This window comes from Neopsephotus bourkii, unplaced genomic scaffold (genome assembly GCF_033783945.1).
Source record: "Neopsephotus bourkii isolate Nb327-2 ecotype Australia unplaced genomic scaffold, CSIRO-AGI_Nbou_v1 NB_532, whole genome shotgun sequence".
NCBI lineage: Eukaryota > Metazoa > Chordata > Aves > Psittaciformes > Psittacidae > Neopsephotus > Neopsephotus bourkii.
In genome coordinates this window covers 799,257-823,918 of record NW_026901033.1, presented here as the reverse complement: position 1 = coordinate 823,918, position 24,662 = coordinate 799,257, and the positions used below count along the sequence as shown (strand labels likewise).

Here is a 24,662-nt window from a genome sequence, read left to right as displayed (position 1 = left end):
ATGTGCCTGTGGGGCTCTTTCCACGTACGCGCGCACATCCCCACCCGCCGGGCTGTGCTACGGGCAGGGGGATGCGGGCGGCGGGGCAGTAGCTCCCCGTGCTTCCCTGCGGGGCAGCGGCCGCCCGCCACCGCTACCAGCGCCGCAGAGCGGAGCCCCGCGGGGCGCTCGGGACGGGCGGCGGGGCGCGCTCCGCCTGCCTCCCGGGGCGGTGAATCCCGGCGCGCCGGAGGGAGGAGAGCCTCGCTCGGCAGACGCCTCGCCTGCGCGCCGCTCCGCCGCCGCCGCCCCGGGCTGAGGACGGGGTAAGCGGCCTCCGCGGGGCTCTGGGGAGCCTTCCCCACCCCAACTCCCCCTCGCCCGCTCCTGGCTTTCCTCGGCGGCTCCTCTGGCTGCTGCGGCGAGCCGCGCGGTGCTGCTCATCTGTACGTGTGGCTGTGCCGGGAGCGAGCGCCGTGCCTGCCCCTGCTCCCGCTGCCCGGGCGCTCGCCTCCCTTACGGACCCCTCCTGCTCTGTCTGCTCCCCCCTCCCCAAGACCCCTCTGCTCTTTTCCGCTTTTGCTGTGTGGTCCCGGGGTGAGCTCGCGGAGGGGCGCGGGACAGGCCGGGCCCCGGGGCAGCCGCGGCCGGGTATCGGCGGGTGGGTTCTCCCCTCCCGCGGGTTGGAGTTGACCGTGAACCCGGGGGCGCTCCTGCCAGTGTAAACTGGGGCCAGGTGGGTTTGCGCCGTTTGACGTGGAAAGTTAAACTTGCTCCTCAGCATGCCCTGGTCTTGCCCTTTCCTGCCCGGGAAGAAGGAAGTGTTATCTCACGGGCTGCGTGCGGGGGGCTCGATGGGAAGATGCTTTCGGGGCACCTTGTGAGTGTGTGTTTCTCTGTCCTTGCGGCCAGCTTGGCTCCCAGATGGCCAATTCCCTCAACGGCCGGAACCCGCGCAAGGGACGGATCCTGGGCTTCATTGATGCCATTCAGGATGCTGTGGGCCCCCCTAAGCAGGCAGCTGCCGACCGGAGGACGGTGGAAAAGACCTGGAAGCTTATGGACAAAGTGGTGAGTGTCTCTGTACGCGCGGTGAAGAATGGGGCTATTTAAGTAGGCACACATAGGGAAACGGTGTCTTCCTGCATCTCAAACTGCTGCGCTCTGTGTGCCTCGGGAAGTAAAGGGACTTAAGTTTTAGGTTATTTGAGCACTATTTGTCTTCTTTTTTTTCTTCTTTTCCCTATGGTTTCTGGCTACTTTGTTTTTGGCTTTTTTTTAATCTTGGTTTGTGAAGGGAAAACAAGTGTGTGTGTTTGCCTTAGGCTATTGTTATTTTCAGAGCCTTTAAAATGACTCAAACTTGGAAGAGCTGTCCTAACGAGAAGCTGCTTAACTTAAACTTGTAATCACATATTCTGTGTGTTTCATGTTGGGTCACATTGTTAGTCTGCAAGCAAGACCTCTGAAGTATGAAACTGAAGTTCAGCTAATGGTCCTGTGAGACATGCCCGTGATGGCAACACAGATATGTTTGTGCTTTTAGGAATGTGCGTGGGGACTGGGGGATGTCACTCTTGTCAGTTTAATAAACAGATTAGTATGGCACGCCTATCTTTTAAGCATGTGTTCTGCATTTTAATGGTTTTTAAGTACTTCTACTCTTCATTTTGAAAGTAGGAATACACTGTACTGAAACTCATTTTTCAGGAGGTACGGGATGGACAGTGTTTTTTCACGTCTTATGGTTCTCTGCACCAGCCTAGTAAGTTTTGTTTAGTGTTGTACAAAGTGTTCAGCTTGTGTGGTGATAGATAAATTAGGAGAGTTTCTTACCAATGGTAGGAACAGTTTAATTGTAACACGGAAAACTGTTTAGGAGGCTCAGGCAGGCACTCTGCGTAGGAGGTGCTGCTTGCGAGCTGCCTCTTGAAGCTGCTGAGGAGTGAGGAATGCTACCTGTTAGCCTGGGGTCTGTACGGCAAGGAAGTTATGACTTTAAGGAAAAAAGTTATAACCTGGTGACTCTTTGCTGCAGCTGTTTGCTTTCTGTGGCTCTTGCAAAATGCAGGTATTTAACATTTGTTAAAGTGCATAGTAGTTACACTGACACTGGAGGTTATTTCATGTAAAATGCTGTGACAGGTGGTAATTCTGAAGTGTTTGATTGAGTCCTTGAGTGCTTTCCTTTCTGATGGTTTAAGGGTAGCATTTGTATTTCCACCAGCATTTCTGATGATGTTTATAAACTTAGAAACCGACTTTGATAGGAATGGGTACTATCACGAAGGCTTTGTTGACATTTCTGTGTTAATGATCAGGATGCTGTAAACAGTGAGCATCTTGTAGTAGGAACTGCTGTTATAAACACTTGGAAGCAGGCACTCTTCAGTAGAAGGAAGTGTTCAGTTTGGAAACCAGGAATCCAGTTTGTTGTTGAAACCACGTGGGGAATGTACTACTTAATTCCTCCCCCCAACCCCATGTTGGGCCATTTACAAATCTATATGGCAAGGTTGTCCACTGATTGGCTTCTGTATTTATGGCTACCCCACTGCTTGGACCTGTGAATTGCTTTTATTCAGCTAATAGAGGGTAACTGTAGTACTATTTGTATAACTGTCTCTGTTACAGCAGAGCGTTGGAACAACCAGTGAGATCTGTTCATTTTAGTGGATAAGTGTCCTCAGTTTGGATCTTTAATGTATCCTCTTTAAGCTGCTCTCAGTTAATCAAATTGCATTTCCAAATGATATTAAAGTATACCAGACAGGATGATGTCATAGTGTGAAGAATGCTGTAGCTTGCTGCTTGAGTTTTTAGCATTTGGTACTTAGAGTGGAAGGATGTGTTTGAGCACAATTTAATATGTTGGCAAGCAAATCTAAGTCTCTTAGCCTCATGTGGCAGTAGGCACAGGAAGGTCATTTTCTCCTCTGCCTAGATCAAAACCAGGGATTAAAATCAGAAATAGAAACCTGCTCGATCAACTCTCATGTCAAATCCCATTTCTGGAGCGTGTCCTATGTCTGATTTCTCTGGTGGGTCACTGATCAAATTAATACCTAGTGAAGGCAGTAGGCTCTGCAGAGTCACTGGGGTGCCACCCATGGTAACATTGTGGCTTTGAGGCCTATTTTCCTTGCTGTAATAATAGTCATTATCCTTGTTTATTCTTTAACTCTAGCAGCTGTGATAACCATCTTCTTGTTGCAGTGAGGTAGCTGAAGTTTTCTCCTAAAGATGTTAGGGAAAGGGAGAATGAAAATAAAGCAAAACTATTATCCTGTCCAAAAGGTGAGAAAAGAGAGGCCTTAAAAACTAGGGGCAGAGCTCCAGTTTCCTGATTTATACATTTCTTTCTTTCTTAAAATTATCATTCTTTACTTTTCCTTCATTTCTTTGTGTAACTTCCTTCTTTGGCAAATGAAATTTTCTGCATGAATGATTTGTTCTCAACAAAAAGGGATTAGCCAGTTCTATAAATATGCCTACTCTGTAAGAACTGTAATATGAAAATGGTTTTATGGTGTATGTAAAAGTTCTGGCTACTTAGGTACTATGCACACTTCTTTCTGTAGAATTGGTTGTATGTCATGCTTTGGAGTTGTTCAGATTTCATGGTAATGTATGTTTGCCATGGGCTGGTGCTTCAGCTGTTAGAATAGGCAGAAGGCTGCAGTTCTGAAGAGGTGCCTTGTCTTTAAACTTCTGTTACCAGCGTATCAAGGGTTCTGAAAGAGTTCCTTATCAGGACAGAACTGGGGTAGTTGTGGTAGCTCTGGTCAGGGTCCTGTTTGCAAGGACTAGTAATAATTATATGTTTAAAAAAAGCACAATCTTCTAAATAATCAGGGAATATGGATTGTTATCTGTCTGTATGTGCTCTATCTGCATCTTCCCTTTTATACTTCATCCACTGGGATCTGTGCTTTCCGAGGTTTACTGTTGTGTCTCGTTTTACACGAATTCACAATTTCAAATGCATTATTAAAAGAATGTAAACTCTTGGCATCAATGTCCAGTTTCCCTGCTGCTTTTCTCATGGCTGAACAGTAGCTTCACCCAAAATAGTTTTGTAAATTCCTTTGCAGTGCAAAGGATAATATTCCTTTTATGGTTTCAAAGGCAAGCTTGCTTTCTAGTGCTAGCATCATATTAGCAAGTTGACCATCTCTCTCTAATTTTCTAGCAAGCAAATTACTGGTTTTCACAGAATCATAGAATAGTTCGGGTTGGAAAGGACCTTAAGATCATCAAGTTCCAACCCCCCTGCCATGGGCAGGGACACCTCACACTAAACCATTTCACCCAAGGCCTCGTCCAACCTGGCCTTGAACACTGCCAGGGATGAAGCATTCACAACCTCCTTGGGCAACCCATTCCAGTGCCTCACTACCCTAACAGGGAAGAATTTCCTCCTTATATCCAATCTAAACTTCCCCTGTTTAAGTTCTAACCCATTACCCTGTGTCCTGTCACTACAGTCCCTAATGAAGAGTCCCTCCCCAGCATCCCTATAGGCCCCCTTCAGATACTGGAAGGCTGCTGTGAGGTCTCCACGCAGCCTTCTCTTCTCCAGGTTTTGAAACATGACATGTGTTTTGGAAAGTTCACATCTTAGAAATAAATAAATAAAACCATTGTTAACAAACAACTCCAAGTCTTTCTTTAAACTCTGTGTAAATTACATGGGATGTTTTTATTTTCTGCAGAGATTCTAAACTAATGATTTTAAAGCCTGGAAACTAGCTGTGCATTATCATTAGAGAATAATGATTATCTTGAGGCAGAACTTTGGGAGAGAATGCCTATTATGTTTACATGGGAGTAGTTAATTTACTGCTCTGGCTGTGTAGAGTTGGCAGTGCTGTTTGTGCACACTTCATTATTATGGGTTTCAAGGCGATAAAATCGTGATGCTTTCTGAACAGGATTTTTTTTTTTAAAGAGGAATATTTCAGCAGGTTTTAATCACCCTTCAGTACTCTCATGCAGTGGGCCTGGAAGTGATTGTATTTTCTTCTGTGATGTTTAACACTATTGTCCAAACTGTTTGGGCGCTCTCTCATGGCCCACCCAGTTGTTTTGACTCTGACTATATAAACGGGGATGGCAGTTTGACTTGCTATTTAATAACTGTCTAAGAGCAAATTAGAGTGTGTCTAATACTGTTGACTTAGAGGTAATACAGCTTTTACTGACTTAGTAATGTGGTTTTCTTTAAATTAACGTTTGCAGACATCAAAGTTCTCAAAAGCATCTTAAGTGAGTACACAGAGCACAGTAGCTCAAAATACATTGGTTATTCTTTGCAACACTTTCTGTAACAGTGACATGAATGTGTGAACTTCCCCATCAATTGCATGTCATTGCTGCACAAGGGATCTAGAAAAGACCAAAGACAATGGTCAATTCTAACTGTGGTATTTTTAGTGTCATCACCTGGTCAAAAGTGATAGGAAGTTTTATGTCCTGTATACATTGTTTGTGGAAAAAGAATAAACACTAAAACAAAGAATTCAAAGCTCTCTCTTTCTATTCAGAAGGAAGTATAAATGACCATACAAAATCAGCAGTACTTGCGCATATGTTGTATCAGTATTAATGCTTATTCCTCAAGTTTGGGAACATATGTCTCACTTGCAATGTGGTAGGTGTTGAACAAGCACGTACAATATTCTCAGCTGAAAAGATCAGTAATCGATCACCTCTATGTTTTGATGAGAAGGCTCTTTCAGAAAGAAACCCATCTTTGCATCTTTCTGTGGAAAATAAGAACCATTGCAGACAAGGTAACTTTTGGCAGGAAGAAATATGATCAAGGAGATTTCAGATTTCATCAGATGTTCAGATTTCATCAGTTTTCCTTGTTAGCCCCTTCCTGATTGAGTTCTTCAGAATTCATTGTTGGTAGCATCGTGTGTTGTAGCTTTCTGGAGAATTGTGAGTGTTTCTGACTGCAGAGCTATCTTTGTGCTGCCTGTGCTGCATCAAAATGTTTATTCTGGCTTTTTTGGCCTGCCTGGCAGAAAATACTTGGTCCATAGACCATTTCGAAGTGTGCAAGCACTGCTGCTGTGATGGAGTCCGCTCACTGTGGCAGAAAACAGTGTTTAGCGGATGTCCTACTCATTACATACTGTTTCAGCTGTTCCTTGTATTGTCTTTGGCTAGCATTAGGTGCTTAAACAGATTGTATTAGGGCTTCTGTATGTTGCTTGAACAAAAGTTCTTTTGTCAAATGAGTCCAGGACTTTCAACTTAATTGTATGCTTTAAAAAGTGAATAGAAGATACAGGTTTCTGGGGGAAATTCGTTGTCTACATACAATAGGCATCCATCACTTTAATCTCTGAAGAGGCCATGGAATTAATGCCATGTAATTCAAGTGAATTATCTTCAAAGATGTTAGTAGCGTATTTATTTTGGGGTTGAGGGGCTGGAAAGGGAGTTGTGTTTTACCTCCATAGACAGTACAGTAAGCTTGTCTGGAAGTTACCAAATTAAGGGTTTCAAAATCTGTTTCTGGTAGGTTAGGATAATGCCTTAGCTCTTCACAGTTAGAATTGCACTCTATTGCTTCTGTGATTCCGGAGTAAGTTTTACCCTGAGTGAGGTAGTGAAAGGAGCGTAGATTTGTTTCTGTTTACCTCAATGAGAGAGAGATTTCTTAGTAACTTGCTGACTGACTGCATTTGGGTTTTTTATAGACTGAATGCTTGCTAAATATATACATGCTTACTTCCAGTCATAACAATACACAAATCACACAGTGATATGATTCATGTCCGCTCCTGAAGTGTTGCTGAGGGTTGCTCTGGAAAGTGCAGTATAGGGGGCTTTATTTTTGGTTGGGTTTCTTTTTTTCCCTTTTCCTTTTGAAGAAAGGTATGTGTGCCACTCCTGGTGTGTTGGTAAATCTTTTGCGTCAGCAGATGTCATTTCTCACTGCTTGCTTTTAATTGTGAGCTGCTGTGGTATGCGTCAGGACATCCTGACTCTGGAAACCATATGGCTTACCAGCCATCTCTTTACAAACTTACTTCCTTTGGACTCAACCCTTGTGTGCTCTGTAGAGTGGAGGAAAGCCTTGTGCTGCTTCACTGGATTGCTGACTTGAACTACATATTAGGCATTTTTTCAGGCAGAATGCATAAGCTTGAGTTGTACTGTAGAAGAAATGTTGTATTACTTTCTTAGAGGCTTCTTCTAAGGTGAAGGTTCTAGTACTGTGCTGTATTTATGTCTGTAAACTGAGCAGGTGAAGTCTGGTAAAACACAATAACCACAGGATCCTGTTTTGATGTCTGTGTGACTATGTAGTGATGCTGGACTGAGGAAGACTGTAGAACATCTGTAAGAGAAACTAATTCCTTATTACTGGATGTTCTTTTTTGTGTAGTTGAATGGGCCATCTGTTGAAAATACAGCAACCAGCATAAACAACTTGCTTTTCCCTGTTGTTTTTGTGTCTTTAATGGTGTTTTTTATATATGGAAAAGCTTATAGTCCACATGTTGGCATATCTGATTCAGAAGATAGGCTCTCAGCAAGAGAATTAATTCTTTGTTCATGAGACTTAAATAAGCAATGCAAATGGCTGCAGCCTTCTTTGCTTGTAGTCTGTTCTCATTACTGACCCTTTTTTTGCCCCTGAATAAATGTTTCCCTCTCTTCAGATTTATTTCCTTTTCCCCTGTGCCTGTTGGTCCAGAAAGCTGCAGTGCCTGATCAGTGGTATGGATTTGTGTCAGCTAGAGTTGGCTTTGGGAAGAATATCCATCTTGTTCCAAGTTTTCACTAAATCAGATATTACAGAGAACAAAAAATTAGGTGAGGAGTATGCGTTTTCCATAAAGGTTTTCCCTTTTGCCCTTGGGATTTGTGTTCTTATAACTCTCCTACAAAAAGAAATTCACATACGTCTCTGCATGGGTGATTTTCATATCTGCACATGAAAACAAAAGTTCTTGTATTTTTGATATCTGCTACAGTTCTATCTGTCAGCTGAACTTCAGCATACCTAAAAGAACATGTTTAATCTCCTGAAGTCTCTGTTAGGACCTTTCTTGGTCTTCTGGGGTGACACCATCACCCTGCCTTCACTCAGACAGCTGTACTTGAGCTGCTCATATAAAAGTTGTGTCTGCATCTTTCAGATCAATCCATTCACCTAAATCTCTCATTGAGGCCTTGCTATTTTTGTGTATCAGTAGGTTCAGCTTGTTTTTCTGACCTTGGAAGAATGCCATCGTATCCAACCTTTGTTCTTTGAGAATGCTGCTTCAGGCATCTCCTAACCCGCAACTTGAACCTTGTTGTCTTTGTCTTGGTCAAGAGAATATCACATGTAATATAAAGAGGTTATTTTCAGTCTCTTATTGTCTCGCTCTTGCAGTTACAGAGTGCAGTTCCAGACTTTGTCACCTGATGAAGAGATGAGCAAACATCTTTATGCTATACTATTTTATCTGTTGTTGTTTCCTTCCAGCTTCTTCCTCAGCTTGGGCATACTTCTTTTATGAGCCACTGAATTATTTTAGAGTTAGAGCTTGCCTTGAAACTTTGATGTTTAGATCTAGAAATGCTTAACTGCTACTGCCTTGAGCCACTTGAGCATGTTGAACTGTGTTATGCTCATATATGCATATTTGCCGTCATCTATCTGCTGTGCTTTCTGTTTCCTAGTGATATGGTGAATTTCTCTGTGGGAAGGTCTGTCTGTTATACAGCACATCAGAAGGGTGTTCCTGATCCATTACTTGGGCGAGTAGTTGAAAGAATAGTGCAGATTGCTGAAGTGACAAGTGATCAGTGAAATGAGCTATTGTAAAAGTCATGACTAGACTTCTTATTTTGTGAAACTTGTTAGGGCTTTTGTCCACTCTTCTCTATCTATTTCTCCAGTTGTGACCCCCGTTAACCTAAACCTAATTGCCTGGTGTGTTTTTGTGCTTGTTTCAGATGGGAGAAATAAAACGTTTGCTTTGCTGATTGTGGCACATGCAGGTCTCTTAGTGGCAACTGTATTAAGACAGTGCATTTCGTAACTGTTTAGATCTAGAAATTGAAGGATGGGTCAGCAATATTGATACAGCTTTGCGTTTAGATGTGAATGTTATAGGAGACAAGTCTGTGTCTATCCTTTTCCTCCCTCCACCCCAGGATGCTCGAGACTGCACTCTTTTGAAGTTGATGCACTATTAGGAGTAGGAATCTGCTTTCAGCAGTATTGAGGTGTTTTTGCAGCCTCCCTAGTTATGTCAAAATAATGTCATAGTCACTAACATATAACGTGGCAATCCCCAAATGATGCCTGTGAAACTTTTAATACCATAAGGACTTAATTTTGTCAAAAGTATTTGCATATGTACAGCTGCAAACACCTCTGGAATGTTTCCCTCTGCAGTGTTTTAGGTGAGCATAGACAGTTCAGTGGAATAGCACTCAAAACCTACCTATTAGTTTTGGTCTCTTTTGCTTTCTAGAACAGAACATCAAAGAACAAACTACCAGAGGATCTAGGTAGCCAGGGGATAATTACTCTAACCTTGTTCAGGAAACAGAAACAGTACCACCTTCTTCCATCAACATTATGGTGGAGAGTAGATTCAAATAAAGGTGTTCAGTTCATCTGAAGCTTATTCTTTAATATACATTGCTAAATTAATTTCTGTGCTGTTTAGAAGCATAATGATTCCAAGTCCATTAAGTTACCTTTTATTACAGCCATGAACTGGAAAACACTGGGTGTATAATGTTTTGTTTCCTGGTTTATAATACTTGCTTGTGAGTGACTTAAGTGCTGTGTGTCATCCCTACCATCTTTTGAATGAGTGGCATAGCTCAGACCATTTTCATATAGGTAGACCTTTCAAATTTAAAATTCCTATAGGTTCCAAGAGGTTATATTGTTGGATAAAGAGAGAGCAAGCAGGTGACAAGCTCAGGTCTTAACAGACATTTCAACATCCATGGGGACGTTCACCTGTAGCAAACAGATCCATATGAAAGTACTGTTCTTGGCAGTAGTTGCATACTCTATTTTGATAATATGCTCCTTGGCATATAGTAGGCAGTCAAATACAATCTTACTTTAAATGCAGAACCCCCTACTGTGTAAGCTTATTTTGTAGATCTGAAAGAATTAAGTTAAATTTTACGTCCTTTGACATTAGAGACTATGCCTTTGACATTAGAGACTAGGCTTTGTGCAATATAAATGAAGTAGAATTTAATTGTTTGTGATTGAAGGTTAGCAGAGATGCTTACATCTATTAATTTTAAGATGTCAGATCAGTTTTTGCCTCAACATATCTTTTACATTCTCTTGTTCTCTCTTTCAGGTAAGATTGTGCCAAAACCCGAAGCTTCAACTGAAAAACAGCCCACCTTACATACTTGACATCTTACCTGACACTTACCAACATTTACGACTTATCCTGAGCAAATATGATGACAACCAGAAACTGGCACAGCTCAGTGAGAATGAGTATTTCAAAATCTACATCGACAGCCTCATGAAGAAATCTAAACGGGCTATAAGGCTCTTCAAAGAAGGGAAGGAAAGAATGTATGAGGAGCAGTCACAGGACAGGTAGGTGAAACATTTGACTATGCAGTGGGTTGTCTGGCTTGTCTGCATTCTTAACACTGTTTATCTGCAGCCATTGTGTTTTTCCATTTTTAATTCTTTAAAGAGCAGAAATACTCATTGTTTGGATTCACTGACCCTGCAGGTCAATCAGTCATTTGCTGGGTTTGTTCCACTGTGTGCTCTTATCTGTCACTTCGTGACCTTTAAAACCAAGTGCATTTCCTCCATAAAACATTCACTTCGTTGTAATTACTTATTCACAGTGCCTTCCAATATGTAGTTTTCCCTCTGGCAGAGAGTGACTGTTGGATTGAGCTTGATCTCCCTACTCTCGTGCTTAGAACTGTGGTTGCCATGATGAATATTGACTTGCAGCTTATACAAGCTATGAAATGGAGCAAAACAATATCCATGTTTCTGAGATATTATGTGATGTTGGCATAAGGTGATGATAATGTTAGTTTGGTGCAGAGAAGCCTTTCAGAAACCTAATGGGTTCCTGATCTGCAGTGGTTCTGTTTTAATAACAGGGATTAACATCCGCTTTGTGTGCTCTTGGTGGCGAGTGAGGAGGGGTTTAATACTTGATTTTGTTGCCTGACATTTAAAAAAATGACATTTCAAGAACCTTCTGCAAAATCTGCAGTTTCATTTTAGCAAGGGTGCGGTAGTATTGTGGCAATTAGACTCTGTCATGTGTGGTATAGCTTTAAATCCGTTAAAAGATAATGACACTGTTTCCAGAGTCTCCCCATTTTAAAGGCGATAGTGAAGGGTGGAGATAGGAAGCAAAGGGAGGATTGAATCCCTGCCATTCTGTCTGCACCTGAGCTCAGAGGCAGGGTTGCAGTGTAGTTTTACAGCTGGTGAAAGTGCTGGCAGAAGCAGTGAGATGCCTACATTCTTGTAAATGTCACTGCTGTTACGTTTGATTTATACATATGTTCCTTACAGATTTTTAGCCATGATTATAGCTATTCAGTGTATTCTGGTAGTCTCCTGTGCTTGATGGGGTGGCTGAAGCTTGCCTAATGTCAAAGGATTTTTCTTTATGTAAGGACTGTCCAATTGCAAATATACTTGGAGCAATTTGCCTAGGAGGAGCAAAATACACTGTTTGAATTATTTAAGTGATAAGTAAAGACTTCTGCTTGGATTCATAAGCATATAAAGGAACACTTCTCACTGTAGATGCGTTCTTTCCAGAACCCCTGGAAGAATTGCTCAGCACTGAGCCTGTGGGTTCTTCTTTTATTACCCCATTTCTTGTATGTGCAGAAGTCATTGTGTTGCAGAGGAAATAAGAGCTTTTTATGGTAAGGGAAATTTGACATAAACGGTTGCATTATGTAAACAGGTTTTATTTTGACTCCCCTATGTTGTATGAAACCCAGATTTACTTATGGTTTTGCTTACAGTTAGCAATAAATTAAAGCCAGTTTCAGTGTCAGTTTTTCAAAACAGTCTGGTATATGCTGTGTACAGTCATTCAAACTGTCTGAGAAACTGCATCTACTTGATAGAGCTTTTTACTTTGCAATTACCCACTTCATATCCTGCATAAAGGTAACAGTGGTGATATAAGGATGTCTTCTGTGAAGCAAACTGGTTTTGAAGAAGATGCAGTTAGTGTATTTACTGTCATTTACTTGGGCTGTTCTTGTGAGATGATTGGAGAGGAGGGATTTTAAAACACAGTAATGAAGTGCACTGAATCCCAGTAACTGCTTCAGGCTCTCTAAATTGGTATTTCAGAAGGTGACAACTCTTATTTTGCCTGTCAGGTGGATTTTGAAGCTTGAGGAAAGGAGTACAATAGAAATGTTTCTGCTGTGCTAAAACTGCTGTGTTTCCTACAGAATCTGCTTTCTGTCTGTCAAAGTGCTTAACCAAACAAAAAGAGTGATCATTGTTTCAGCACTTTGTGCCATGCCATTGAAAATTGAAGTCTACATCTTTGAACTTCAGTGCACCATCCTTCATCTACTGGTGGTGTTTTATCACCAACGTGTGTATCCTAGTTTGAAGCTCAATGAAAGAGTGCTTGTTTGCTGAGCCCTATGCCTAGGCGTTTGTTTGCTCAGCAGTGCTGCAACATACAGAATCATGTTGTTTGGTAAGTTAGTAAAAGAAGGTGTTAAATGTTTTTAGCTTTGTTGCTTCTAAATAGATCTGAGTAATGTTATTGAGGGTTATGACGCAAATTGCTTAAACGAATGTTTTTAAAGGTGGCTCTAAAATGAATGTCCATATTGAGGTGCAGTCAATTTTCAGAAAAGGCAAACCAAAAACCTCTCATGGTGACACCTGGCCCTTATCTGTGGCTTTCAGTCTTACATTTCTCTTCTGTTTTGTGTTAGTGTCTCTCTGCTTCCTGGATAAAAAGTCATCATGAAAAGGAGAGACTTTCTTATTTTCCGGCTGTATTTGAAAGCATTCTCTCTCTGTATTTGATTGGTATACTTTTAACCTTATTTAGGGTTATTGAATAGTCTTTAACTTCTATAGTGATGGTACATTTAGGAACCAGTGCCAAAAGTGTTTTTATTTGCCTGATGATGACACAAAAATTGCTCTGTTGTGAAGAATTTATCATGAATTTTAATTCCCAAAGATCCTGTGGATGAAGCAGTGTAAGTTAGATTATGTAGAAATGGCATATACAACAAATAAAAGTTTATACAGTGATGGAGTTGCCTCTCTCCTGGGTTCCATGTCAAACACACATGATGTTTAAGAGTAGCTGGTGCTTTCATTCTGTACTCTGTGGGATGAGTCTTGCTAAGCAGAGAAAATACGGCTTGCAAGCTTATTGTTTATGAATTACATCTATCTCCAGGGTATGGTGTCTGGTATCAACTTATGTCCTCCCACAGTCCTCTTGCTTAGTGAAATAAGAGATGATGTTTAATGAATTTGATAAACTGTGCTAGATTTAGGCTGTGCTTCAGTTTTTCTACATCTGAAGTGTTTTAAAGCTGTTTTTTGGGTCACACATTTTACTTGTTAAAGGTTATTAATACAGGCTTGTTAAATTTTCAGATTCGGGTACATCTGCTTTTCTTAAAAGTCTTTCTGTGTCTTTAAGGGTCTGGGATTTTGGTTCTGGTTCTTTTTTTTTCCCCGTCCCCTTTGTTGTTTATTGGGAAGTGGACTAAAGCTGGAAAACATCATTTCTGTGCAGTCCAAACTTCCCTTTTTTCTTGCTGCATTCCAAAATCATGCATCCAGGAAAAAAAAATCAAAACCGTGTAGACTGATAGTTTTTTTCAAACCAATATGTTAGCCAGGTGTAGAAACCAAGCACTTAAGTTACAGTAATAAGACTAGAGAAGGAGTAAAGTAGCAATGGGGAGTGTACATTTAGATTCATTCAAGATGCTGAACATCATCTTCAGGGCTAACACAACTTTTTCTTAGTAGTGGAGACAAATGTGAGGGTTCTCTTGTGCTTGCCTGTAAATTGTGTCTGTGGACGAATAGGTTTTTGAGATGGAACTTGTTCACTGTTTGTTTCAGTTTTCTCTGCCTTCTGCAATGTGCTCTTTGTGTGTGGAGAAACCAGGGTGTATATTTATTGTTGATAACGGGTTAAATGCTGCTTGGTTTGGCCAGAATTGGTTGGCTGTGTGTGTTGGAGTGGCATTGCAGAAGTGGAAGAGGAAGATAACGTGAGAAATGAGTATTTCTTCAGTAGTGGGCTGAAAGGATGAAGATTGCAAGAGCTGAGGTGTTTGGGGGCTTGATGTGTATATGTAGGGAAAGTCAGAGTCAAGGAAGCCTCTCAAGGGGATCACAAAGCCAATTCTGTTGCTGTACAGAAAGTCATTCTAAATTTTCTTGCATATCTGGCCATTTGGTGCTTTGATTCAAATTGCATGTTTATAGACTTTACAGCTTGATCTAGTGTATTGATAGGGTGGAATTCTTGTGTTCTATATGTCTTCTATGGAGGTATTATACCTGTGGTTCAAGTGACAAATCAGGTCCTTCTTCGCTACTGTTCATGTTGATTAGTGGATTTATGATGTATGCCATTTCTCTGCCTTAAGTCTGTGTTGACAGCTGAGATCAGTTAATGGTTCTTGAATCAAGTCCTGAGCTGGCACATGAGAAGGACACAGCATCGTTGGTAGAGACCTTTCTACTGTTGAAGTTTCCAGCCTATTCCTTCTTTATTCTCAAAGTACAGGCTTGATAAGAAGTTACAAGGGTAAGCATCAGGATGGATTTCAGTTATGTCAGCTGCAATAAAGTAGCAGTACTCCTGTCCTGTGTTGGGTGAGAAGTAACTTACCCTACTTTGAATTACCTCATCTTATACCACAACTTGCTGTTTTGTTTCCAGGAAGTAAATTTATAACTTAGCTAGCCTTGTCACTTGTTTGTGTCTCCAGACAGAGGAGATCCTGTTGATCAAGAGAAGGATCAGGAAGTGACAATTGTTAATTCAGGTTGATTTTATGTGGATGGGTTAAGATAGCTTTGGCCTGCCTTCATGGAGGAGAGGTGCTCCAGCCCTTTCATCATCTGTGTGACCCTCCTCTGGACTTGCACCAACAGGGCCACATCTTACGTTGGGAGCCCCTGAGCTGGATGCAGTGCTCCAGGGGGGTCTCACATGGGCAGAGTAGAAGGGGAGAATCCCTTCCCTCAACCCACTGGCCATGCTCCTTTTGGTGCAGCCCAGCAGTCTGCTGCGTTTTGGGCTGTGAGTGCACACTGCTCGCTCATGTTGAGCTTCTTGTCAGCCAGCACCCCCAAGTCCTTCTCCTCAGGGCTGCTCTCAGTCTGTGTTTGTGCTTGGGATTGCCCTGAGCCACGTGCAAGACCTTGGAATTAAGCAAGGAATGTTATACAAACACACCTTTCAGACAAAGAGTCTTGTTCCAAAGGGCATGTGAGAACATGTGGAGGTTACAAATGGTTCCATGTGGTGGCTTGTTTTCAACATGAATGCAAGCAGGCAGTGTGACTGCTGCTGCAAAGGGATCTTTAATTTTGTTAGATGTGTTTGATCATCTTCGCTGCTGGGATGGGGGGTAGTGTTACCAAATGAGAACAAAGGAAGTATTGGTGCCAAACTAACTGAAAAGCAAGTGTTGATTCAGATTGCAGAGGAGGACAAGGAGCTTAAAACCACAGCAAATCCTAAATGAAGGAACAATGGCTTGTAAATTGTTAAATCGATTTAGATCCTGCAATCTTATCTAGTGTGGTAGAAGAGGGGTGCACTTCATTTGCCTTCTACATTTAACTCTTACAAAACTGGGCAGCATTTTCTATGGTAATGCAAGGTCTCTTTCAAGCTTTTTCTTACAAGTAATGTGACAGTCACATCTGAGCAGAGTTCAGCTGGTTGTGAAGGGAAATACACGGTCTCATCTTTCCCTTGTTGCACTTTGCATAATCATTTATACCTGTAGAAAGTGCATATGATGATGATGCCGAATTAAGATGCTGTAGCATTTATATCTGTGTAGGTGTGAAATCTCTCAAAAAGTAGAGTTAGGTGAATCAGTCTTGCAGACTTTACATGTGTTTATATATTCATTTCCTTTGTGATAAACCTCATGAGAGCTCTGTCTCTAGGGTTACACAGTATGAGTGGTGCAGTGTCTGTACTGACACATTGGTTTTTTACATTGCTCTGCTTCACTTTAGAAGGCAATATAGGATGACAAAATGAACAGGGAAGATTAGGTGGTCATTAAAAGTGGTGGGAGTCTCTGTTAAGAACATCTGCTTGCCTAATATGCCAGCAATAAAGGAGTTGTCTATGTTATCTTTCTTTTTATTCTTATTTCCAAGTATTTGTTTTTAAAATGTTAGGGGGAAAACCAAACCCAAACCCTAGTGCTTTTGTAATGAGATGTTGTAAGTTTCAGCTTTTAAGCACTAAAGTGGGAGAAGCACATATTCAGTCACTAGGTCATCTCGGTAACACTGAGTGGGTCATCATCAGTAGGCTGGATTGGTGTTTTTCTTAGAACAGAGTTTGGACACCTGTGATTTATTTCTAACTAGGTTCCTTTTTCCTGGTTGCCTCAGTCATCATAGTTCTCTATGTCTAAGTATTATGTCATTAAATGCATAGTACAGCCCCTTTAGGTTGTCCTAGAATAAAGAGTAGTATTTAGGGCTACTATTTACAGATGTATTATGGTTTTTGGCTATATAGTAGCAGAGTAATGGTGGATGACAGGAGCATCAAGAAAAGCTTGTGTATGTTCTAAATTCATCTGAATTTTTAAGCACTTCATAAGTGTGGCTTACTGACAGCTCATTCCCAGTGGCCAATGCTTCAGTGTTTTTACAACTTAATGATACATGTTCTGTGCTGCAATTGGGAAAATACAGAAAATGTGGCATATATAGTCAATTTGTTTTGTCTAGCTGAGGAAGTCGTATGTTAGCAGGCTGAAATCCTCTCTCCCTGTATGCTTTTTCAATGAGCTTCTTTAGGATCATACACTTGGAAGACTATATTGTATTATTTTGTTCAGAGCTCTGCATCTCCTTCTTATTCCTTAATTCATAGCTGTAGCAAATAGACAAAGATTCAAAGCAAGTAAAAAGTATGTAACATCCTGTTCATGTGTTTCCTTTTACTGGTAATCCCCATAATTAATGCCCTATGAGGAAGGGACCTCAAATCGCTTACAGAGCACTGTAATGTAAAAAGACAGAGCTCATCTGGGAGGTGCTCAGTAGTGTGGGTCACGGGTGACCCAGTTGGTACGCAGCTGCTCTTCAGTCTACGCGTATGTGGTTTCATTATCTACACGCCTGTCTGTCTGACAGATGATTGTCTAAAGGAACCTTCCCTTATGAAATTGTATTAAATGTCACTGAGGAACAGTTGTTTGTTTTGTCTCCTTTTCCTGCTTCCGTTGGGATGGAGAAGAAAATGGGGTAGGGAAGCTGTGGAGGTGAGGATCATGGATCGTGACAGTCACTTGGAAATTATCTTTAATGAAGCCACATGCCAGGAAGAGACATGTTTGAGCACCAAGTACTGTTTTTTTAGTGGCTTAAAGGAAGGGCTCATACAAAGTGCTCTTCTGAAAGGGCTGAGTGTTTTTAAGAGTTCTCATTTGTTGTATGAATTTAGTATTACTAATGCTAAATTGTAATGGGCAACATAAAAGATACTTGTAATTTGTTAGAATATTAAAATGAATTTTAAATGGACTTAGATGTTATCTAGATATTTGTTTTAAAAACCAGTCTTTTATTAAATCCACGATTCTGGGGATGGCGTTTGTTATTAGAGTGGATGACCAAAAGGCGGTCTGACATCAGTGCTGTCTTAAATCCTCTAAGCCCAACCCACCCAGCTACCGAAAAGGTGATAGCTACTGAAGAAATGAGTCTCTAAAATATTAGAGAAATGAATTAGCTTATGTTCAGTCAATAAAAACCAAGTCAAAAAAGTCAGCACCCTTCTCCTAGTATCTATCATAACGTGGTAAAAGTGTCTAGTGGTTACATCCTTCATATATAATGGAACAGAAGAATCCTATCTGCTACAGCAGTTTGTAAACAGCTGTCAGGAAAAAGAAGGGTCAATGTACCATTCCTCTGTTTACTTGTGCTGCTTTTTCAGGTAATCCTCTGCTCTGCAGGAAGCCTGTCCAAGGCAGTCTTTTCCTTGGGCAGTTACTGGTTCATACTTGCTTTAAGACTGCTGGGGAGCTCTGACTGCCTTAAGCTTGATGTGCATAAATAAGGCGGGGTGACAATGACAAGTACGCCTTACACTGAAATCAGCTGACAGCTGTGAAGACATTAAGTTATGGATATCCATGGAGGTGATATTTAAGATACCTGTCACATCCTTCTGTACGCTTGTGGAACACGAGTTCCATAAATGCCAGCCATTTGCTGTCTGAACAGGAGGCAGAATATTTGGCAGTGGAATCTGGTGTATAGATTAGAATTGCCAAGAGGAACAGGATTTCTCAAAGGACATGTCATGTCATACTTTACCCTGTACATTCATGCCTGGAAGCTCCTACAGCTTTCCTGCGTGGCAGCTTTTTTGTTTGTGCTTGTTTGTAAAAGCTTAGCAAAGACAAGAATGTGGTGTGAAAGAAAATGGAAAGGTAATGGTGACTTTAGGAGGACTCGCGTGTACTCTGTTCCTGGATTTGCAGTTTGCAGCAGATGGCCCATCTATTGTTTCATTATTCTCTGGGGAGCCCGACCCTTTGTTGTGGGTGTATGCTTTAGCAAAAAAAGACAACTAAAATATGGCTTTTTTGTAATGGATACAGCTCAATTTATTAAACTGTGTTGATTACTTCAAATTCTAGCTCTTAAGATTTGTTTTTATTTAAACATTTAGTATTATGTCCAAGTTCTGTCAACAAGGTAGGGGTTTTTTGCTGAAGTATCACGGGTAGTTTTGGTCTGAAGGGATTGCTCACTGTCATGAGTGCTGTTTTGTGAACCAACATAATTTTACCATATGCCTTGGGTTTCATTTGAGGTATTATGAATAAGCAGGATGAGTGCTTTCAAAGAGGCATTCCTGCTGTCCCACATCAACCATGTGGGCTTTCAGTTAAGCTTCCCAGGAAGACAGCAACATATGCGTACACAATGTGTGTATTATATTGGCGCCCACTCATAGTGTTAAAGATGTGTCAGCGTTTCCAGAATAATTCCCTATTTTAAGAGCTTTGGTTTAGCCTGTGTATGGAAGTTGTCTCTGTGCTGGAGCTTCACACGTGGTCTCAACCATCGTAGCTTTCAAGTGTGAGTTTTTGCCAGGTGAACATAAGCTGAATTAAAGTACCATATTGCAAATGGAGTGGAAGATCTGTAGAGGCATGGTGCTGTGACAGACTCTTCTTACTTTTCCAACTCTGAAGCCGTATCTCATCGTGAAGTGAAATGATGCTATACTGGATGCCACTGGTTTTGAGGGATTGGGTTAGGGTTAGGTTTTTAGTGCAATAAAGTGGCCTTGTGCTTGGCCTTGTGACTGTTGCCCAGTCTAAGAAGGGATGATATTTTCTATAATAATTACACAGAATCATACAGAATGGAAGACACCACTAGGGATAATCTAGTCTAACTTCCCTGCTCAAGCAGACTGTGGGGCAGGACATGCAGGTTGGGTAGTATGGGAGTGACTACATAGGAGTAAAATTGAGATTGGATTTTGAAATACCCAGACTTCTAACATGGAGTTTATGTGCTTAAACAGTAACTTGATAGTACAGTTTCAAATCTGCATGCCATAACCAAAATGTTGTCAATTTATAAGACTGGGATTTATTCTAGGTGTGATTATAATTGCTGAACAGCAGTTTTATTTTGAATTAATAATGTTTTCAGCCCTGTTTGGTTCAATGTCATCTAAAAACCTCTGCCTAAATGGTAGGTGATTTTGTAAGTCGGCCCGAACAACAGTAGACCAACTAGACAAGCCTGTAGCTTGAAGATAAGCAAATTAAGGTTTCTTCCACCTTTTGAAATCTGAGTTGAGAGCTGACACCCTTGGAAAGAGTGCATCCTCTGTGCACCCCTGATAGGAAAGGTCTGTGAGCAGGATGTGCCTGTAAAATAGTTCTGTTGCACAGCTCTGTGGGTCCTGTTAGGATATACAGATAGGTGGTAGATGATTCTCCTAATTACTGTTTTATATGGAGTGAATCCTAGTCATGGCTTGCTTGAACTTCCTGAGAGGAACTAAATATGCAATATATCAGTTAATATGCAAAGCGTGCCGTAGGACACACCAAGAAATATTGGTACCCATTGTAAAGAGTTACCAAATTGACAATAATGGGAGATGTTTCTGTTCTGTTCTGAACCCCCTGTTCATGTCCCACCAAAGGACCAAACCCCTGCACCTACAAAATTCAGAGAATCTTCTGGAACCTGAAACTTGGACTGCAGAGAACTGTGAGCTCAGATTTTGGAAGAGCTTAACCACCTATGTGAGGTTAAATCCTGAAGCAAACAGTAGTGTACCCTTTTGGCCCCTTTTTCAGGTGGGTGAAGGTTGCAGGGGGAAGAATGATCTGGGTGATGACCTGGACTCAGATGTAATCAGGTGAGCAGAGCTCAGGGCATGTTATTTTTGCATACACAATCCAACTGCCCTTCTGATTAGATGAATCAGCATAGTCTGAGTTCCTCTTAATGTTAGTCCAAGAAAGTAGCATGGCTGTGGTGTAGTCTGCTGGTCACTAAGGTGTTAAGTGTTGTGTAAAGCTCTAATTTAGAGTGCAGTAAATACTCATAGATTGTTAGTAACTATTGCATTCTTCAGTAAATACCATGATGGTTATAGCTGTCACTGGAGAACTCAGATAGTCCATATCCAGATTTTATTCATCTGCCAAATGTGTTTGTTTACTGAAGTTATTCATGCTTCTGTTTGTCTTTTTAGCACAGGACTGCACTGATGTCTAAATTCCCGTTTCATGCCTGTGCTCATATTTACATGTTTCCTCTGAATGCTCCGTGTCAAGGATGGAGGCAACTTCAGTAACCTCCTTTAGTGTTTTTCAAGTTATCATTTAATAGTATTGGAACAGTGATGGGTGCATATGCAAATCTGAGTGCTTGACAAGATTCTGGATGCTTTTGAGTTATTTCCATGCCATATAGATTTAATTCTGTTTAACAAATTGTAGTTGATAATGTACAGGTTTTGTGTATCCTTCTGGCATTTTTCATGAGCACCATACATTTTCTGGATTTATATTACAGAACCACTTTTCTCTTTATGACAGCATACTCCGTTCAGGTCTAACTACCTGCATGGTAAAATGCATCCTTGTCATGATAACAAAAAAGGGGTGTTCAGGTAGCTTTGGATTGGTCATATTTCTTATTTTGCTACTACTTTAGATTCTATATGAGTCCTAAATGCCCTGGAGCTTCCACACTAATAGTTCTGACTCATTTTTATGTTAGCCTTCCCTCCCTACCACACTGTTGCTAAAATGTCCTCAGGGTTTCTTCTTCTACAAGGCTTGATAGCCCTGTGAATTTAAGATTAATGTTATGGCCCCTGGGGAGGAAAAAATAATGTAGTCAGCAAATACAGCTGCCTGTGACGGCAATGTTATAGAGTAGTTTTACACTGGCAGTTGAGATTTTACATACTTTTTAAGTTATAGTGGAGAGAAATAGGTAGTATTAATGCGGTCCTGTCGGGGGCTATTCAAACAATCACATGCATTTAAATAGGTATTCTTTCATCTTTAAATAATTAGAATACACTTTTATTTTGCTAGTCTAGCAAGTGTTCACCAGACCTTCACAGAAAGCTTTTTGATGATGCTAATTTGAGTGGCAGTTTTATTTACCTCTTCCAAGTGGTGTTACAAAGGGTAGATAGATTTTTATGTTCAGAGAGTTTTATTTTTAAACAGTTGCCCTTTAGCTTTTTTAACTTAGACACTTGATAGTGCTGGGACTTTTGCTTTACTTCTGAGTTCAATATTTGCCCTGTCTAGTATAATTTGCTAGGAGAAATCTGCAAATGAACCACTAGAGGATAACGACTTGATGCAGCCTAAATTTGTGCTTTCCAGATTAAATAACAGAAACCTTTTCTCACTGTTCTGGTCCTAACAAAATAGTAATAGGATATAAAAGCTTCAAATTGATTTGAAAATCTATTTGTAAAGTGTGGGACAAAGCAATGTCATGGAGACGAGTGCTAAAACCAGACTAGCTTAGTTCTACCTCGCTGTAAGTAAGTGGACTGAATTTGGTGCAGGCTTGGGATATATTGCATTTGGCTTTGTGCTGCTTTTTTGAGTTTTAGAAGGTGTTAAGTATGGTCAGTGTCAGAGCAGGAAAGAGTGATAGAGGGGAAAGTATATGAAATCCTGACTGCCCCACACTTTAATCTGATAACCCTGTGGCCTTTGACTTCCTGGCAAAAACAGTAAACGTGGAACAGCGTTATTCTGCTTTCTGTTTTAAGGTTATATATTTAGTATCCCACGCCGAGTTCTTTAGTTTGTGTAAAAGCAAGTAATGCCTTAGACTCCCTTCTCTCTGAATCTCTTTTTATGGAGGCTCAGTCACTTAGAATACTTTATCAAATTCATGAACAGAGTTCAGAAGGAGGACACAAAATGCTGTCTGTGTGACTGGACATGTCTTAATTTCCCCTTGCTATATGTGACCTCAGTGCTTTGTTACTGAAAAATCAACATCCACATTCAGTATCTCTCTGAGGAGTGTTTCAGTACATGCAGTTTAATTTGATTCCATTTGGCTTATGGTATTTATTTAAGTTGTAATTTATGGATAAATCAGTGAATGAACAAAGTTTATCCACCTCTGTGAAGTTAAAGCCAGTTGAAAGGTTTGAGTGTTCTACAGAGTGAAGAACTAAATAAGATGTATTAGACAGCTGAATGTCCATTCAAATCTAATGTACCCACGACTACAGTTCTAATTTGTCACGTGTTCTCTTTTTAACTTAAATGTGATACTGGGAAATAAAGGGTTAACATTGTGCCTGCTTGCTTAAGCAGTCTCTGTGCTTGGTGAAGCAGAACCATAGGAGTCAAAGTTGCTACAATGGTGAAGCAGAACTGGAAGAGTTACAGCTGCCAGGCAGAGCTGTAGTGGATCAGATTCGTAACTTAACATTGAAGAGATCCTTGTTTAAATAGGATCCATAGAAAGAAAAGGAACAGAAGATAGCCAGAGTAACAACATTTGCAAACTTGACGAGTTTCTGCTTTAAGATACATAAAACTGGCTTGTACCAAACCTGAGGTTTGGATAGGAGCGGAAACCCTATTGAGTCTGTGTGAAAGCAAGAGGTTACTCGTGGTGATGAAGAGGAACTCCAGGCCTTCATCCTCATGACCCCCTAATGACCACCACAGGAGGCACTGCACAGGTGCATCAATGGGATGAATGGCAGAAAACTAGTAATAATACTAGACGGGAATAGGTTTTGTGTATGTATTAGGCGTGAAGCACTCTCATGTTTAGGTAATCATTATGTGTAATATAAACAAACTAAGAGACAAAGGAAAGGTGCTCATGCTTTTGGAGGAGCGATCCCCCATGCGCCTCAGCGCTGAATAAAAGCATACCTACTTAACAACCCTACCGAGTTGTGGAGTCAATCCGTGTATCAAATCAAGTGGCATCACTGTACTGCTTCAGTTTCATTTTCTGCATTCCACACCAAAAGTTATAAGGGGAATACTAGACAATGGTTATCCAGGTATCTTCTGAACTGTAAGCTCCTGCCTATCAGAGCTGCTGCCTCTGCTGCTTCTGCCACCATTCCATCCAAAGGCTGTTGTTAGGGCATGCTTTTGAAAATCAGTGCATTTTCTGGCTTACAGGATAAAATAGGCTGCTTTTCAGTGCAAAGATGACCTCGGTTGCTTATCTGATGAATATACGCATCACAATTTGGCAAGGCACGCTTTGGCAGAGCACTGAAACAGGCTGCCCAGGGACTTTGTGGAGCCTCCCTCTCTGGAGATGTTCAAAACCTGCCTGGACGTGTTCTTGTGTAACATGTTCTAGGTGGCCCTATCTTGGCAGGGGTGTTGGACTAGATGATTTCCAGAGGTCCCTTCCAGCATTAATGATCCTGTGAAATATGGCATTATCCCAATGTATTGAGCAAAGCTCTACCCCATCTGTAGTATTGACTGAGGTCATATTAAGAATGAAAGAAATGGAGCTTTTGCTTTTTTCCTCACTTAACTGGTTTGGATTGGAGGGTGTGGGGAAACCACTTCAGCTAATACAAGTATGCATAATGGCTGCATTGTAGAGTTCTTGGTCTATGTTTCTTAGCTTTCTATTGGAGATGCAGTTGCTTTAAATTTAAAATTTGACTTGGCAAAATGATTTTCTAGGATTAAGGAGGAGTTTTTGGTGCTTTGGTTGGTTGGATTCTTTTAAAAACCTTCAAACTCCCATTTAAACTTGGTGTAATCATTTCAGTAAGTGTAATGAAGGATTAGTTTATGCGTATCAAAGTTACGTATGTGTTGTCGCTGTCTAAGACTTGATGATAAATGCATGTGCAGGCTTATTTTTAAATGGTATTTTTAATCGTTGCATT

The 24,662-nt window shown here is 41.0% G+C and overlaps 1 protein-coding gene across 3 annotated transcripts in view; it reads left to right on the top strand.

Annotated features, from left to right (window-relative positions):
- Positions 1 to 270: 270 nt before the first annotated feature.
- CBLB (Cbl proto-oncogene B) overlaps positions 271 to 24,662 on the top strand; it is a 121,551-nt gene continuing 97,159 nt past the window's right edge. For 2 of the 3 annotated variants that reach the window (XM_061350566.1, XM_061350564.1), the window contains exons 1-3: positions 271 to 305; positions 892 to 1,050; positions 10,329 to 10,579. In XM_061350566.1, the coding sequence (XP_061206550.1) occupies positions 904 to 1,050; positions 10,329 to 10,579 (398 nt within the window). In that variant the 5' untranslated portion in view covers positions 271 to 305; positions 892 to 903. Of the gene's footprint in view, positions 306 to 325; positions 426 to 891; positions 1,051 to 10,328; positions 10,580 to 24,662 lie in introns of those variants that run through there. The other variant, XM_061350565.1, reaches the window with a different exon arrangement.